At 37.2% G+C, this 16,730-nt stretch overlaps 1 protein-coding gene across 12 annotated transcripts in view; it reads right to left on the bottom strand.

Moving 5' to 3' along the window:
• Positions 1-16,730, bottom strand: part of PARD3 (par-3 family cell polarity regulator) — a 425,974-nt gene that overhangs the window by 84,358 nt on the left and 324,886 nt on the right. For 11 of the 12 annotated variants that reach the window (XM_065731482.1, XM_065731480.1, XM_065731479.1 and 8 more), the window contains one exon: positions 14,953-15,210. The exons of the other annotated variant lie outside the window; for it this stretch is intronic. In XM_065731482.1, the coding sequence (XP_065587554.1) occupies positions 14,953-15,210 (258 nt within the window). The remainder of the gene's footprint in view (positions 1-14,952; positions 15,211-16,730) is intronic. 12 annotated transcript variants of the gene reach the window in all.

Consider the following 16,730-nt stretch of genomic DNA (forward strand, 5'->3'; position numbering starts at 1 on the left):
AGTTCCCTCTACATTTCACTAGGTTTTCTCTCTTACTCAGTGAAATTTTCTGATTTGACAGTTAGATCCATAAGCCATCACGACCATCTTAATGCTATCAACAGTCTAAGTGCATTATCAAAGTTCAGTTCATTGAACCATCAAATAATATTCTCTTTGGGGCACTCTCTTATGATGAGCACAAGTAAGACCTAGTTACGTTAATCATCATCTATATATTGAGAAGCAAATGTAATGCACTGAACATTCAGCCTGTCAAAATGTATCAATTATTCAGTCAGAAAGGTCTGACTGTATGAATCATTTCATGTTCAGTGTGCAGCAGGCTTGGAAAAAGGATTTAATGGAAATAACTGAGAAGGATTCTTAGAAATTATTATTCTTAACTACAACTGGAGGTACAAGGAAGAAAGCATACATAAGAATAAGTCAAGCTTTGTACTGCTTACGAAGCACTCCTTTTTTTGTCCTCCCTGCTAAGCTCTTTCCACTTTAGATAATGTTTTCATTGTGCTACAGGTTTTTCTCAGGAAATTAATTTCTTAGCTGGATGTCACCTGGGGACATCCAAATGAACAATCTATGATTTTTGTAGCTTTTTTCCTTCTAATTCCATCTTATATCTTAACATTTCACATAACAACTGCAAGGTCATTATAGGATACATTCTGATTTCACTACAAATTCTATTAAACGTTGCACCACACTGAATTACACTATATAAACAAAAAAAAAGATAGTATAATTGCTTGAGAATTTCTTTATGACCTGTAAGTCCCCTTCCTCAGGGCGGTCAAAAGGTCTGGGCTAAGAGGAGACTGGAAAAAGTTTCTGTTTTCTCCTCTTTTGTGGGAGATCCCTGTTTTCTTTCCTCTCTCGACACCTAATGTTGGGAGGATTGATGCTGTCTAGAAGGGGATAATTACAGGAGAGATTTTGCATGACAGAGTGAACTGCTAGGCTATTAGAGAGGTCTCTTCCTTACCCGGTGTGTATGCAGAGGAATGTATTAAACAGAAGTCCTTTAAGGTACATTAAGTCTGACAGTCTTCATCTCTCCATTACTGCTGGCACACATGACCAATGCGAGACAATGATTTGGGATGCAGCTTGGTCTCATTTTGACTCCAGCTCAATCCTGACATTCCTCAGTCTAGTGATTTTGCAGTGAGATATTTGAAAAGCTTTTCTTTTCCCTCAGTTTTTCAAATAAACTTAATATAATGTGTAGTGCTAGTGCGAGTTTATGATCCCAGTGAGAGATACAACAGATGCAGACTAGCATAGCATAAAAAGCATAGGAATAGGTTTCCCAGTACCTCCAGGTTCCTCAACTCTGTGCCAAAGGGGCTATTTACTAATCAACAGCCCTCATATTTTTCATTTTTTGCTGCTCTTCTGATAACAGAAGGCCGAGACAAACAGAAGAAAAGAGAAATCATCCTGCTGTTCATGCAAGCCTATTCACAAAATACCTCCCATAGGCTGCTTTCCACCAAATCTGCTATTTCATTTAAAGTAGTCAGTCTTGAAGGATCAACTTAGGCAATTAGACAAGGGATTTGGGCTCTGAGGGATAATTGGATGACTTGCATGCAATAAACTTACACACACTCTTCACTTTTTTCTTTTGTTCTCTTTGTTCATCCCTTTGTTTCTCATCATTAATTTTTTTAATCAAGTTTGCAATACTCTTGCAGATACAGCAAGATAGTAATGTGGCCAAGCAGCAAGAACCTAAACACCTACACTGTGAATCCTGCTGTTTCATGCCTCTTTAAATTGTTCTGTTGTGATACTAAAGGGAAGAGCAGCTGAATTTAGATGGGATGGAGTCAAAACTTCACTTTTGCATCTGCAGCAATGCTGAAGTTGCAGGGCAGGAATGAAAAAAGCTCAGATATCTCAGGTGAATCCTGGAGGAAAGCTCATACAGGGTGGAGAAATGTTTCAGAGCAATTCAATTGGTTGCATTCTGGTGAACCATGTGTGAATTATATCATAGCCAAGAAGCTTACTAAGACTAAAGAGTGATGAAATAAAACTGCCATTCTTTTTCCCCTAGAATTATCTTCTGCCCCACTCCTCATCACCTCCAGGTTCCTTGGACTCACAACCTCATTTTCACTCCTTATTCCTTAGCCTGACGCTTCTAAATTTCATTTTCTCCTATTTTGACATGTTCCTTTCACATCAACCATTTCCCTAATGTCAACACTCCTAATATCTTATTTATTCAGTATATAAAATTGCCATCCTCACATGAATTGAAAATTGCTCACTGATTTTAAACTTCTCTTAGCTCCTTTTATTTCCTATATGCCAGCACAATTTGTCAGTCTGTGTACACAGCGAAGTTCTAAATTACACACAAGTTTCAACTTCTCCCTCTAATATAACAATATACATCTCCTTTAATAATAAATGTCAGTGAAATATTTATAATCACTATACTATCAACTGTAAAAATAACAGCAAAAATAAAAAAATAAAAATCAGATCTTAAACTTCCTTGCTTGTGCAGGGATTGTGTACTCAACTGCTCAATATGCAGAAGCCTTCTCTAGTGCCCATCTGTATGGAATACAAAAACTGTAGTTACTGAGACTTAGCTCAACCTGTAGCAAATAGTTCTCAGTGTCCACATTCAGTCCACAAGTCAGCAGACGCATCTTTCACACCCCCACTGATGAGCAGTTCCTCTACACTTCTACTACGTTCAAAACAGAACATCACATTTGTCCCTAAACAGAGAAAATGAATATGGCAAAGACAAGGATCTTCTGCATTTGATACGGTAGTGCCTAAGCACATTAAGGAAGGTCTCAGAAGCAGTAGGTCTGCATTACTTTGTGACTGAAGAGCACGCAAGAAAAGCAATATTTTCCTTCTCCTTTGTATCTCAGTAGACACCCTCAGAAAAGAACTGGGAATTTCAGATACTTTATGTCTTTCTGTCCTAGACCTTAATAAATTCAAGAAAACACAGAGGTGATAAAATAAAAGTTTAGGTTAGATGCCAAGCACTTGTCTTCTCAACCAAGAACTATAAAAGAATGAGAGTAGTCTATCTGTCTACATAAAGCTGATAGACAAATCTCATTTCAAAGTGAGTGAAGGTGCACTACACAAGTGATAGAATATACCACAGTAGGAACAAATTCATTGTCAGAACGGAGTCAAATCCAGTGACTAACAAGGTCTTTCCTATAATTCAGTAGAAAATGGCTTCTGGAAGAACACCACCAGGCACTTCTCACAAGCATACAGGTGTTAACCTCGGTGCCCTGGCCCCATTCCAGCTCAGGTAATTACCTTTAAAACTTACATTCTCCTTCCAGACTCCCCTGGCTTGTCTCCACTCCCTGGCCCTGATTTATACGCAATTAAACAGCAGCAGTGTTTTACTGTGCAGGTGGCAGTTTGTCAGAGAGAGTGGGGAAGGGATGAGCCACAGAACAAAACAGTCTCTATATTGACTACAATTTTCCATTAAAGGTTATGAAGTTCATTAAACCCCTGCAAACGCACCATATAGATGAAAGACAACTCTGCACAGATCATCTTCTCCCTCATCTATGTTTATAAGGAGGGTGATTTTTTATTTTGGAGAGTGAGAGGATGGTTGGCTCCCCTTTGTCATAGCACACTCAGCATGCAGCTTCCTCTCCCATCCCACAGTGCTCCTGATCTCCACAGGAGCCTTCCTTTGCTTATTCCCCTCCATCACCTCCGGTGCAGTCCTTCAGCCCAGCAGGAGGCTGCCTATCGCCTAGGCTCTGTTCCTACAATGCCACAGCACTCACCAGCTGCTTGCTGCATCTCACAAGTAAACAGTTACGTGGAAACCTTTGTTTCACAATTCCTTGCCAACATAGTAGCATTTCACTGGGATCCACAATTTATTTTTGACCAGATAACTGTGTGGGTGAGCTGCAGAACCTCTGTGTGAAAAGAGCAATACTGAAAGTACTTGTGCAGAAGAACAGAGCTGTCACAGCAGCAGCAGGTCCAGTATGGCAGCAGCATTGCCCAAGAAGGCAAGCAATACAAATACCCTCTGCAGAATGACACTGAAAAGTAAGAGCTAAATATGCATGCAGGCCAACAGAAAGCATGGTTTTTGAGAAGTATTTTCAGAGGTGTTGGTTTTGGTGGCATTGAATGTTCTACCCACAACATCAAAACTGAAATAGAGGACAAAAGACAGCCTCCTATAAGAACAATGAACAGTTATGACTTGTCCTCAAGGTTTTTATTCACAGTAAGAATAGCGTAGTGGAGAAAAAGACAGCAGATGTATTCAAAATAAAAAACAAGAAACATGCCTAAGCATAACTCTGAAATACAGGCATATAATTGGCAATTAAAAATAAGAACTCCAGTGATCATTAGGAAAAGTTCAGAGCTAACAATGAAGTATTAGTTTATTTAAGGTAATCCTTATTGTCTCTAAAATTTTCTCTTATACCTGGAAATTTTGAATCAGTTGTTTCAATATTCCAGATCTTATATAAATCACTTTCTGTATTTTCTTTCACATACGCTCTCCAGGCATCTCAGAATCGCATAGCAAAAAGATGAGTGGCAACAGACACAAACTAGAGCATGGGAAATTCTGATATTAGAATATTTTTTTTTAGACAACATGAAGGTGATCAAATCCTGGGGTAAGCAATACAGAGCTGGTGAAATCACCACCCTCAGAGATACATGAGATATGATTCCAGATTAACCTGACCTAATCAAACCTGCTTTGAGCCACAGCTTGGACCAGATGTACTCTGGAAGTCACCTCCTCTGGAGTGAAGAAAACTTTAGAAATGATTTGTTATGCATAGATGAATATTCTTAAATGTATACCTTAAAATTCTGTCAAAGAAACACATTTGTGTGTCTGCATCTTATTCTGTACAGGTATATGTGCTCTACTAAAAATGGATCAACACTCACTGATAACATACTGCATAGATGACGGGGGTATCAATGTGAGAAGGAATATTTAAAAAGAAAAAAAAAGGTAAGCATGAAGTCCAATGAAGTAGGATTATTCCTAACACTGAATGCTGTCTCAGCTTTACCTGTTCTCTTGTTAAATTCTGACATATTAACCTGAAGCAATTTTACCTACATAAAAATAGCAGAACTAATGTCTACATCAGAAATTGTGGAACTAATGAAAGCTAATGAAATTCAGTATATATAAACTTCAGAAGAGGAGCAACAATTTAGCTCTGAACATCTATGCAAGACCCAAAGGTCATTTTTTGAAACTGCAATCAGACCAGACTGAAACCTCTAGGAATATGAGAAGAAAAGATGTCCTGGCTCTTAACTACAAGGGGTGTGCAGTTTGGACACTGACCACATCCACTGAGTGGGACAAGCTTCTCAATGGTGGGAGATGAGTGAAGAAAACTGAAGACTCTGAACTTTTTCCAAGCACCGACAGGAAAGGCCCACAGTACACCCCACAGCAGTGAGTTGTTTCAACCCACTACATTCTGTTGTTGCTGAGTAACCAACAATTTCTTGTTTTAACACAGTATCTGAATTAAAAGTTTCCTAGATACTGCTCTACAGGGACACCTTCCAAGAAGAAACAGGTTATGCAGTTGAAATAGTAACAGAAATTCATTCTGGGACCAAAAAATAGCTAGAGTATGATAATGTAGACAAAACTTTGAGGAACGGCTCTACTAAAGTGAAAAGAGCAATTTCAGTTAACTGTACTTCCTTTCATATATACAAAATGCCTTGTATAAATTCCCAAAATTGCTTTTCTTCATGATCCCTCAAACATTTAGGTAAAAAACATTACTTCCAGCACAATTTAAATTCCAAATGTTTTAGAATAACTATAAAGGTCTAACTCAGTGACTCTTCAATCGTACAGGCTATAGGCAACTCTTTACATTTATCTCTATCATCTTTGTAATATTTTGGCCTCACATGTTATATTAGGTGTAAATAAAAACTGACATATATATCAGGAAAAATTTGTAATTAGTAGAACCTAGCACAGCTGTGAATGCAGTACTGGGATGCAGAGATGTCACAGATACAGAGACATTCCTGTATCATATCTCTAGCCTTTATCTTACAAGTATTTCCAGAATATTCTAAAATATAAGTTGACCACACTAACACAAAAAATAAATAAGACCACACCTATTCTCAATTTTCAGTACATCTGTCTAAGAATTTATGTTTTATTGGCTACAAAGATGGAGAAAAAAAAAACATTATTAAAAACAAACGCATGGAAAATTGCTTCCACAGAAAAGAAGAGCCTGTCTTAAGTACAGTTTTAAAAAAAGTTGGCTCACTTGGAAATCTGTGAATGTTAGAAACATCTTAACAATGTCTCAAAGATGAAAGACCCTATCACTGAATGAGGAAAGGGGGAAAAATTAAATTATGTCAGTAGTCATAATGAATCGAAGCCCAGAAGGTGGTCTCCGAATCAGCAGGTTTTGATGAAATATTAAGGAAAGTGATTATTGATGAAAAATGAATAAGCTCTTTTTGATTTTAGCAACCTTTAAATCACACTTTGCTAATTAAAATAGCTTCAATGCATCCCTCCATTCCTTGATGGGCATTTAGCAATCCTTAGAAACATGTGAGTTAATTTGAAAACATTTTAGCAAATATGTGCAAAGTTTATCTTAAGCAAGCAGACAGTACAGTTTAAAATGATGTGAAAAATAACACATAGCATAACCTTCTCTTTTTCTCTCTTTCTTTTTCTTTTTATACACTATATCTGTTAATGGCAGGCAGCTTCCGCTTGTTTCCTCTGCAGCATAAAATGCTCCATGATATATATCACAACTATTAATGAGCCATGAAATATGTCTCAGAAAACAAAGGTCAGTGTTACTATTTTCTGTCTCCTTTGTTTGCCAGGTCAGAGAGTGTTTAGTGCCCAGGAGGCCAGGTACTGCAGTACTGTAGTCTTCTGCAAATAAATTTCTTTCTCAAAGATAAGTGGAAATTAGAAGTGAGACATTGCTTTTCATATCCCTTGAAGTGGTACGGATTCTAATTGCTTTTTAAAATGTTTGTAGTAGCAATACTGCCTTCTCTTTTCATTCTAGTTTGTATTTTACTTCCTTTTAAAGGGAAACCTGGGAACGAAGGACGGAAGGCTGTAATCAAGGCTGAATTGCTGCACACAGAAGATATACCATTATAGAATGCGAAGGAACTCAGGCATGCCATGCATTATTGTCACAAAACTATACACAAGAATCAAAATAAAACAAAATCTGTGCCCTTCGCTTTTGCTTTCATAAATTAAGTCTTATATGTTATATCACCACCTAAACTCAGGGCAGATGAAACTATCTATCCATTACAGATATACGATCTATTTACTGTAATTGCATTTCATATATTCATCACATAAGAAAGGCTTCTATGAATGCATCAGATTGAAAAGCTATTTAAATGTCACTAGTATTTTACGGAAAGAAAAAAAAATCTACAAGTAAATAAATCTGATGGTAGAACAACATTTTTCAGAAACACATAATTTTATAAAATAAGTCATGCAAGAAGCTTTTAACTTTTCATATCATAGTATTTGAGCCCTAAGGAACAAGGTTTCAAACACCTTATAGACCATATGCTACTAAGTGTAATGCTTGAGTAGTAAATACTGTTTGCTGAGAGAAGACTTGAAAAGCATTAGTTTTCAGCTTTCCAACTAATAAGAAAATGAAATGAAATCTTCATACAATTTCTGTTTCCAGGATTGTCAGTGTGGTATGTTACATAAGCACTCATACAATTAGTTTATAAGATGTTAAAAGGAATTAACACATACACGCCTGCTAACCTACACATAGTGCTGTTATTTTCCTTCCTGACATTTACTGCAGAGGATTCCTTCCCACAATTGGATTCCACCACTTCCTCCTCTGACAAACTACTTAGACCATACTCAGGATGCTTATTTAGTCACATAAACAAACAAGACTGGCCATGAAGATAAACAATTGGTTAAATATAGTTTGTCTCATCTGTGAAATAGACATTCTTTAAAAAGTAACCACAAAAAACTTCACAAATCTATAAATCTATTATGCTGATTAGCAGAACTTGCATAAAAATTAATTTATACTTCACTTTTAAGCCATTAATCAATATTTATTTAATGAGTTTTAAGAGAGAACTTTAATTTGTATATTTTGTGAAAGGGTTGTATTCTGTGAATACACAACACACTTTCCACACTCAGTTTCTACACTCTTGTAATTTTCTACACTCAGTTTCTTCTACTCTTGACAACTAAAAATACAAAGCCCTAGCTTTTTAAGTGCTTGGAGAGCAGAAGTCTGAGATTTTCACCGAAGAGGAACAGATGGATTGACTGGAGGTACATAAAAGACAAAAGAATCGTAAATTTGTACCTCATTTAAAAAGAGCCATGTTCAACAGCAGCAGCAAATGTAATTGATTGAATTATAGAGCTCAAATGCTGCATAACACCAGTTAGCAATCCAAATTTTGGTTAACAGGACTAGCAAAGAACAGATTAAAACAGTTTAGGCTAGTAAGATCAAAGCACTTCATTTAAGGAATTGGTAAGCCCTTGCATTTTCAGCTTTGCATCCTCAGATATTGCCCAAAATCTCCTCAGAATAAGGAACTTCCCATTTTATTAATGGTATTAGCAGGAAACAAAGATGCACGTTAGCTTTGTTTTAGAACTACAGTCTCAAGCCTCACAGTTCAAGGCCTGGGAGACTGATTTTTCTAGGTTTTATATCATGCTCTGTTTTAGACAAGGATATATAATTTTTTTCTTTTTAATGCTGCCTCCTCCCATTTGAAGGCTGCTCTCTTTTTTGTACAAGCAACAAAATGCCTAATTGAAAATTACAAAACCAAATAGATACCACTACAGGAAGGGGTGCTAGTTGGCAGTCTTCTCAGAATAAGAGCAGTGAGGACTGTCAGCCTTTGGTGGGCCCCATTTCACCTCCTTGCTTTGTAACCTGGAGTGGAAAGTTCATTTCCCTCTTATCTTTCTTCTGTGCATTTTCCCACTGCAGCCATTTGTAGAGGTACCACTGTCTGCTGCTTTTGTAAAAACAAACAAATAGCTCTCATGCTTTAGATTACACGGCAAGTCAACTTGAGGAGAGAGGAAGCAAAAATACCAGAGTTTAAGTGAGGCCGTGGTTGTGGAAAATGGAAAAAAGCATGGTTCTCATAAGAGTATCAGTGTTTGGTATCTATATAAAAAGGAAAAGAAAAAAGATATATACATAAGAACACAGGACTTGAGTCCTGAACCTGAACAGAGTTCACTGTAAGCATGCCTCTTACTCCACCAAAGTGGTAACTCAAATAAGAGAGTGCAGTTGCATACTTTCACAATAGGGAGTCTACATAAATCCTCATGAATTTATATTAAACTTGCCTTATATTCTATCAAGATGGAAGAACAAAAGAAAACAACCACATAAGATAATAAAATGCCAATGCTAATAGTGTCCATTGGGTTCTAAATACATGGGTCTATGACAGATGCAGCTAATTTTCAGGCATTTCTGGAGGTAAGGATTACTAGCTGATAGCATGAAGGGTAGAGAAACAAAAAAGCAATGTGTTAGTGCTAAAGTGAAATTAAACCCCATGAGAGTCTCACAGAGGCTCTAACTAATCCTTCTCCAGGATATCAGAGAGGAAGAAAATACCGTACTGATCTCCAAATATTATTTTCTATTTTACATACGAGAAAACTGCAAATAGTTTGTTAACCCACTGCTCTCCAAAGGGTTGTCCTGGAACTGTTTGATGATCCCATAATAACACATGTACCATTTTATAGGCCAGAAATGTCTTTCCAGAAGCCTGATTCTAACGGGAATGAAGCTTTGTTATGCTGCAGAAGGGTGACACTCTCTGGAAGATAAGGATTTAAGACCCATTACTATTAATTTCTGAAGTCATTTAGGGAGCTTTGCTTAACAAACAGCGGCTTAGGAAAACAATTCCACATCTATGAACAGAACTAAGCACAAGCAGGACAGAAGAGCTTATCTTGGTCAACCTATGCTGCTTGAATTTTTAACAGCTCCATAGGTTTTAAATTGCTTAAACACCTTACAGCACCACAGCCTTTCCCTTTATGCAGTGCTCCTCAAGTCAACTTCAAGAACTGTCTAAAAATCTCTTTATTTAAGAGAAAAAAAACCCACACCCTAACACTTACAGGAAGCATCATTCTGAGTAATAATGCATATCTTCATCTATTATGGGACTGGCAATAAGCTCAGATTTCTATGCATAAATGATTCCACAGACTCTAGCAACTCTCCTATGACTGACACTACTAATAAAGAAGTTTAATATAGCTGCAGAAGTGCCTTTTATTTAACAAATATTTATCCAGGCATTGCAATATAGTACGTCATAGTTTTCAGGACCTGTTTTGCTATTGCTAAAAATCATTCTACACACACTAGAAAGACAAGGTCTGCTTATTTCACTTTTTACATATTCCTAATGCTTCTTTTCAGCATCCAGGGTTTGTCACTCGTGTGCCAATTTAAGCAAAAACATAATTCTGAGTAAATAAAAGTTAACATATAAATAAAATGTCTCCCTTTTTTTTGGAAAACTAGTAAGTACGCAGCCCAACCTTAACAATAGCATTTTTGCCTCTTAGCACCAAACAGATGACAGTTAAAGCAACTGGGGTGATTTACAGTTCCCTAATATTCCTTTGACATAACTTGATTCCACTTCTGATAGGAAAGAAACCAGTTCATAAAGGTCTCTCATTTTAAAATGAACATTTTTTCCTTTTTAATGGTAAAATGCATGCAAAAAGCTTATGATTATGGTATTTATGTTTCCATTAAAATGTCCTCAGCAAGCCATAGGAGTCTAGCCTACTATTTTCAAGCTATTTATATTTATAGCAGCACAGTGCCTATTTTATTTCAATTATATTTCAGGACAATGCACTCTTGGTGGGAAATTACACAGTGACAACCAGTAAATGTCCATTATGAGTTGTCTTCCTACATACTGCTCAACTATGGATGTCAAGTGATCACTATAAAACCCTATTGTATAGCATCGTCATCTACATGAAAAAAAACCTATTGATCAGTAGTGCAGCTTCTCTTCTGTATGATGCAAAACATACTTAGAAACATTTCTCAAGTAAACTAAAAGCGTTATTGACAAGAACACAATTCTCAAGATACTTTTTTCCAGTACTGTAAAATAAACATAGCTTATATATTCCACCTAGATTTTGCTCCATTAATGGCAACATAAAAAGTTGGAAAGGAAAAAAAAATGCTTAGCAGGCTGTATCAGTAAGCTATTGATGTGTTGGATGGAACTAATGTAGCAGGGTAGCTGATGGACATGCAGGTACACTGATGAATAATCACCCCAAAAAGATTTAATTTATTTATTTATTGCCAGGATTTCATTCCCTCTAAATGGTAAACTACTCTGCTGTTAGGGAATGACGCTGCCTTAATTTTTTAGAATCAAAATAGGATAAGAGTTTCTTAGTGCTACTGGAAAGAGTTGATCTGACTATGTAACTGGAATTATGTAATTATGTGTTTCACGATTCACAGTAACTATGCTTACCTATGAATTACATAAAAAGCTAACAATAAAGAAACTTCCATACTTCAATCATATATTAAACAGATAATAACTATCACTGGAAAAAAATAAAACATTAAAAAAAATAAAAAGGAAGCTACCAAAATCCACTGATGATTTCTTTAATTCAAATGCAAAATGAATTTGTACTGAAGCAATTCTAAAACAGTTTCAAATCCTAAAAGGAATTTTCAAGTAAAATTTTCTATTTATAGGCTTTCTTATTTATAATCATAGGTGGCAAGGTAGGTGAAACAATGCTACTTCCACACATATACTGATGTGCAAATCTCTATTGAGTAAATGGCATTACATATAATCCATTTTCATCTAGGAAAATGAATAGACAAAATGATTAGTGAATCATCATTTTCTTCATCTTTTTATTTCTTATACTGCCTGTCAGTTAAAGTGCTTGGGATATGGACAAATATTAACTACATTCAAGAAAGAGAACAAAAGAACAAGCATGATTTCAATCCAGCTTTCAAGTTACGTTATAAACTGACTTGGGGATCTCTGTCTGATCATTTGGTGGTACAATCACTGGATAAAGCACAAGAGTAGCTGTCCTCATAATAGCCTCTAACTTGCAAAAAACCCAAACCATCCTTATCCATTGTTCTGATCAAGCACCTCACACACTTGTCCTCTACTTTGCAATCATCCATATGCCATGACTCAGTTAAATTTGCATCAGTTAGTGGCATGTGTTGATGAAAATAAGAGAAATTTAAGGAATATTAAGGAAAAACAAACCCTGACAAGGCCTCACACACAGATGCAGTAATTCTCTTGCAAGTTAAGGAAAAATTTGTCATCTGTTCAACAGTGGTATGCAAACTATTATAAGACATTTTGTTATAGGTCTCTCTGTAAGTGACTCTTAAATAACCTCTTGGACATATTTAAATGTCAGATTTTGTTTGGCACTTAGTACCAAACTGTAATAGAAATAACATTTCCCATATAAACAATGCAGCTTTTAATATGTATGTGCTAAAGATTTGAGCCAGCCTGGCTATTACCAGCTCTGGGCAGCTCAGTGAGCAGCGAAGTGCTGCTACAGATTCCTCCTATTCACAAAGGCTCAAAGGGGCTGTTTAGGTAACCTCTGAAACTCACAGAGGAAAGAAAAGGGTGGAAGGGCAAAGGGATAAAGCAGAGGGAAAAGAACACTCACTGCAAATGAATGCTAACATAAACAGTATTTTAAGGATGCTTAGCTGTAACCAACTATGTATCTTCAAATTTCTTGAGGTACTATCAATATCTTGAGGTACTAGATGAAGTTTGTAAAACACAGAACAGCCTTGGGAAGATTGCTCAGCCATGAGCTCATGCCTCAGTCTCCCAAACAGATACTTCAGAGGACACTGATAGTAAATAACGTTTTTCCATGTGAACTGTCTATTTCTTTCCAGGTGATGCTTGTTGAGTATCTCATATCATACCTTTCTCACTAAACCAGGGGTTGCTTTTCTTGCTCCCCTCTCAACTAGCATCTTCTGTTTCTGTCCAGCCAGGCTGGGCCTTTGGTCCCAGCTTGACACAACTGTGTGTGATGGGACCCTCAGTGCTGCTGGGCTCTGGCAGAGCAGCCTGAATGAACAAAACTGTCTTGCTGTTCTTCTATCCCACCCTTATCATTAACATCAGGATCCCTCAGCACACCATTATCTCCAGTTTTACTCACTCTCTCCTGGCTCTTTTATCAGCAATCACACAGAGTTAGCTGGGTCACACAGGTCTTATATTTCACCGTAACAGGTTTGCATCAAAGAACTTTTTTTTGTTGATGTGACATTGATGCCATTCAACTCAGGCATGAAACACTGCCTTTGGTCTAACAAAAACAGCTGCAAGAGGCACCACGTGACAGCCATATCCAACCAAGCTATCTTGGTTTCCAAAACGACACGAGTCCTGAAATGTCAGGCACTTGAGTGTATCGGTGCCTATCAACATAAAGCCATAGAACGTAAAATTTCAGAAGCACAGATGAAGCTGTCTGCTTTTGAAATGATTTTGCTTCCTTTGCTGAAATAAAACACACATCCATAATATATAAACTGTTTGTTTAATACAAAAAGTAGACACACTGTAATATAGAGAACTGTATGAGTAAGAAAATAAAAAGGCAGTTGTGATACTGAATGTTAATAAAAACGTATGAAACTGAAACATCTTTAACTGTCACGTTAAACTACATATTTTTTCCTCAGAATTATGTAAAGGAGCTTTTAAAAAGTAGATCTAGGATCACTCAGTCCTCATTTAAAACCTTTTGGACAATTAGTTTAATTCTTCATGATAGCCACTTTCCTTACAGATCTCAAACACTGTAACTAAAGATATTGTTCTGCTCACTTAAGTCTATCATTTTAGTTCTGAGAAGAATGGGGCAGAAAACAAAATGACAAGTGGCTTTACTGTGAGCAAAATTAATATCCTCTGAATGAGTTAACACCTCCCATAGTAAGATTTCAATGTTCATTTTTATATGATTGAGAAAATGCAGAACTTCAACATCATAGACATCAGCCAAGAAAACAGATGTATTTTCATTGTTTAAGTACAAAAAAGCTGTGAATGTTGCCTTTGGTTATTTCTACTTTAAGCTAGTTTGCATGCCTGCTTTAGCTTTAGGTTTTCAAAACTCCTTCAACAGAAACCAGAAATTTGCCTGATTTCAACGTAAGACCTAGCATGACAAAGTTCAGATAACATAACCTCAGGAAAAGTATAAATCATAAGCTACAGCCCCAAAACAGAACATAACTCATGACAAAAGCTTGGAGTGTGGTCTGTGTTTTATCAAAAAGTTCCACCTGTTAGACTGAAGTTCAGAACCACGGTAGAAGTAGAATGAAGATAAGCATTAACCTATTTTTTGCTTTAATAGTAAGAACTTTACAGAACAATTGTAACTGCTGTGAATGGTTTGAAAATGTTGCATTCCACAGCCATGTTACTTAGAGTTATAATAAATAAGACAGGTGATATGACAATTCTAAATTTTAACTAAGTTACCCCAAATGGGGACTCGTGAACTCAAAACCATTTGAAGAATGAGAAGAAAATTTGAGTCTCCAGAAAAAAAAAAAAACAACCCTTCAAGTTCCATGATGCTACCAGTTGACTTGTGGGAGCTCAATACTTCTCTGTGTAAAGGCTTTAAAAATATCATTAATAGAAATGGAGTTCTGATTTCCCAGTTGATGTGCAGTCATCTCCCATGACACAAGCATTACAAAGGGGGATTTGGAAAAAGCATAGTGGTTGCTGTCTGGTGCCTACCTGTCTAAAGGTGAAGCCTTTGAATTCCATGGTTTCTTCACTTGGGCGTACAAGGCTTCAACTGTCTGTCCTTCCCTCGGGCTCTGTGGCCTGCTGGTCAGTGTTATCGTGCCACTATTTGAAGACGAGTCGTAAGAAGAGATCCCAGCATACATTGGATCTGCATCGCAGCCAAAAGTCCGGTTAAAATCCTGAATCTCGGCATAGTCACGTTCACGAGCTTGTCTCTCCCGAAATTCTCGAGTTTTTGCTTGAATTCTGAAAAATTAAAAGAAGGCTGAAACTAATTTTTTCCCCCATTCATTTGAAACCAGCAGCTAACAGACACTTTGGGTAGCCCATCTTAGTGATGATCACTGACACGCTTCCAGTTTTGGTTTGTCATGGAGTCTCAGTGGTACATTGGATATTGAAGTCTAGATTTAAATAAAATGCCACTATCAACAGTGGGCTTTAAGGAAGAAGACTGATTATCCATTTCATTCTTTCATTATAAAGTGAAAAAAATACTAGCCATAGTTGTCAGAGTTTGCCTGTTGCTTTATGCATCTTAGGAACTTTACACTGTTACCTGACCTGCCTGAGAATGGCCAGACACCGCTCATATCATATGGTACTCCATCAAAATCTGACAGATATAGTGGTTCTAACACCTGCCTTTAGGGGTGAATTTTAATGTACTTTTCTTGGTCCAATACTATAGAAATTATGGTTCCAAATCTTAAAAACCTAAGATGATTAAAACACACACGCATACACTTAAGGATGCATGCATGCAGTAAACAGCAGAAGTCGATCCTTGTATAAATTGTTTAAAATGTGCATGTGTTGTTTAAAATGTAAACTGCATTTGGCACCTTCCAAAAGCAGGCAGTTTCTTCACAGAAACTACTCTGTCTTACATTAAAGTTACAAATGAAAGGTGATGCTCTACTAAGATTTGGTATCTAAGTGCATTTGTTTAGCTGTATGACAAAAAGTGACAAAAAGTGATGATGCTTAGGAACTTGAATTTTCAAAAGCACACAAACCTAAAACTAAACTAAAATTTGATCTGGACTTCAAAGTTCCATTGGCATTTTAGAAAATCCGATGTATCCTACACGTGCACAGGGAACAGAAGAAAACTACCCCCTCCTCATACTGCCTCCTCAGACCAATTTAATGCTCTGTCATCATAGCAAAAATGAAGCACTCAGCCGTGCTTCCATTAGCAAAATGTATTCCTTCTTCATCTAATAGACACAGCCACACAATGTGAAAATATCTATTCATTCAGACCACAGCTCTGGGCACCCCCCTGCTAACTGATCGATTAACCGGAGCAGCCTGCTCAATGCCTCTGAATCCTTTGAAAGCAAGCCCTTGCCACCAAGTTACTGTGGCAATTCTGGGAAATTTTAAACTTAGCCACATGATGTTTGAGATGAGTCTTTGCAAAAAGAAAAGGGGACACACAAACTGGTTACAGTTTGACATCACACTTCAGTCACCTGCAGCAGGTGAGTCCCCGTGAGTTGCATGGGCAGGCATCATCGCTGCCAGCACACTTCCGAGTTATGGCTCTCCTGTGCCAGTCAGCATGCCCTAGCATGAGACCTACACTTCTGTGTAGGTCTCCTGTGGGTTGCTGACTTGCCAATCTTGATTTAGCTGCTCAAGCACAGGCAGCTTCAGGCACCTGACAGCCCTCACCCTGCCACACCACCAGCACCCAAACATGGAGGGCTCTTGTAGGTCCTTGTCACATCTGCCAGCCCTGTGCTGACATCTTAGAC

This window comes from Cyrtonyx montezumae, unplaced genomic scaffold (genome assembly GCF_038088225.1).
Source record: "Cyrtonyx montezumae isolate F1298 unplaced genomic scaffold, pur_monq_1.0 scaffold_14, whole genome shotgun sequence".
Lineage (NCBI taxonomy): Eukaryota > Metazoa > Chordata > Aves > Galliformes > Odontophoridae > Cyrtonyx > Cyrtonyx montezumae.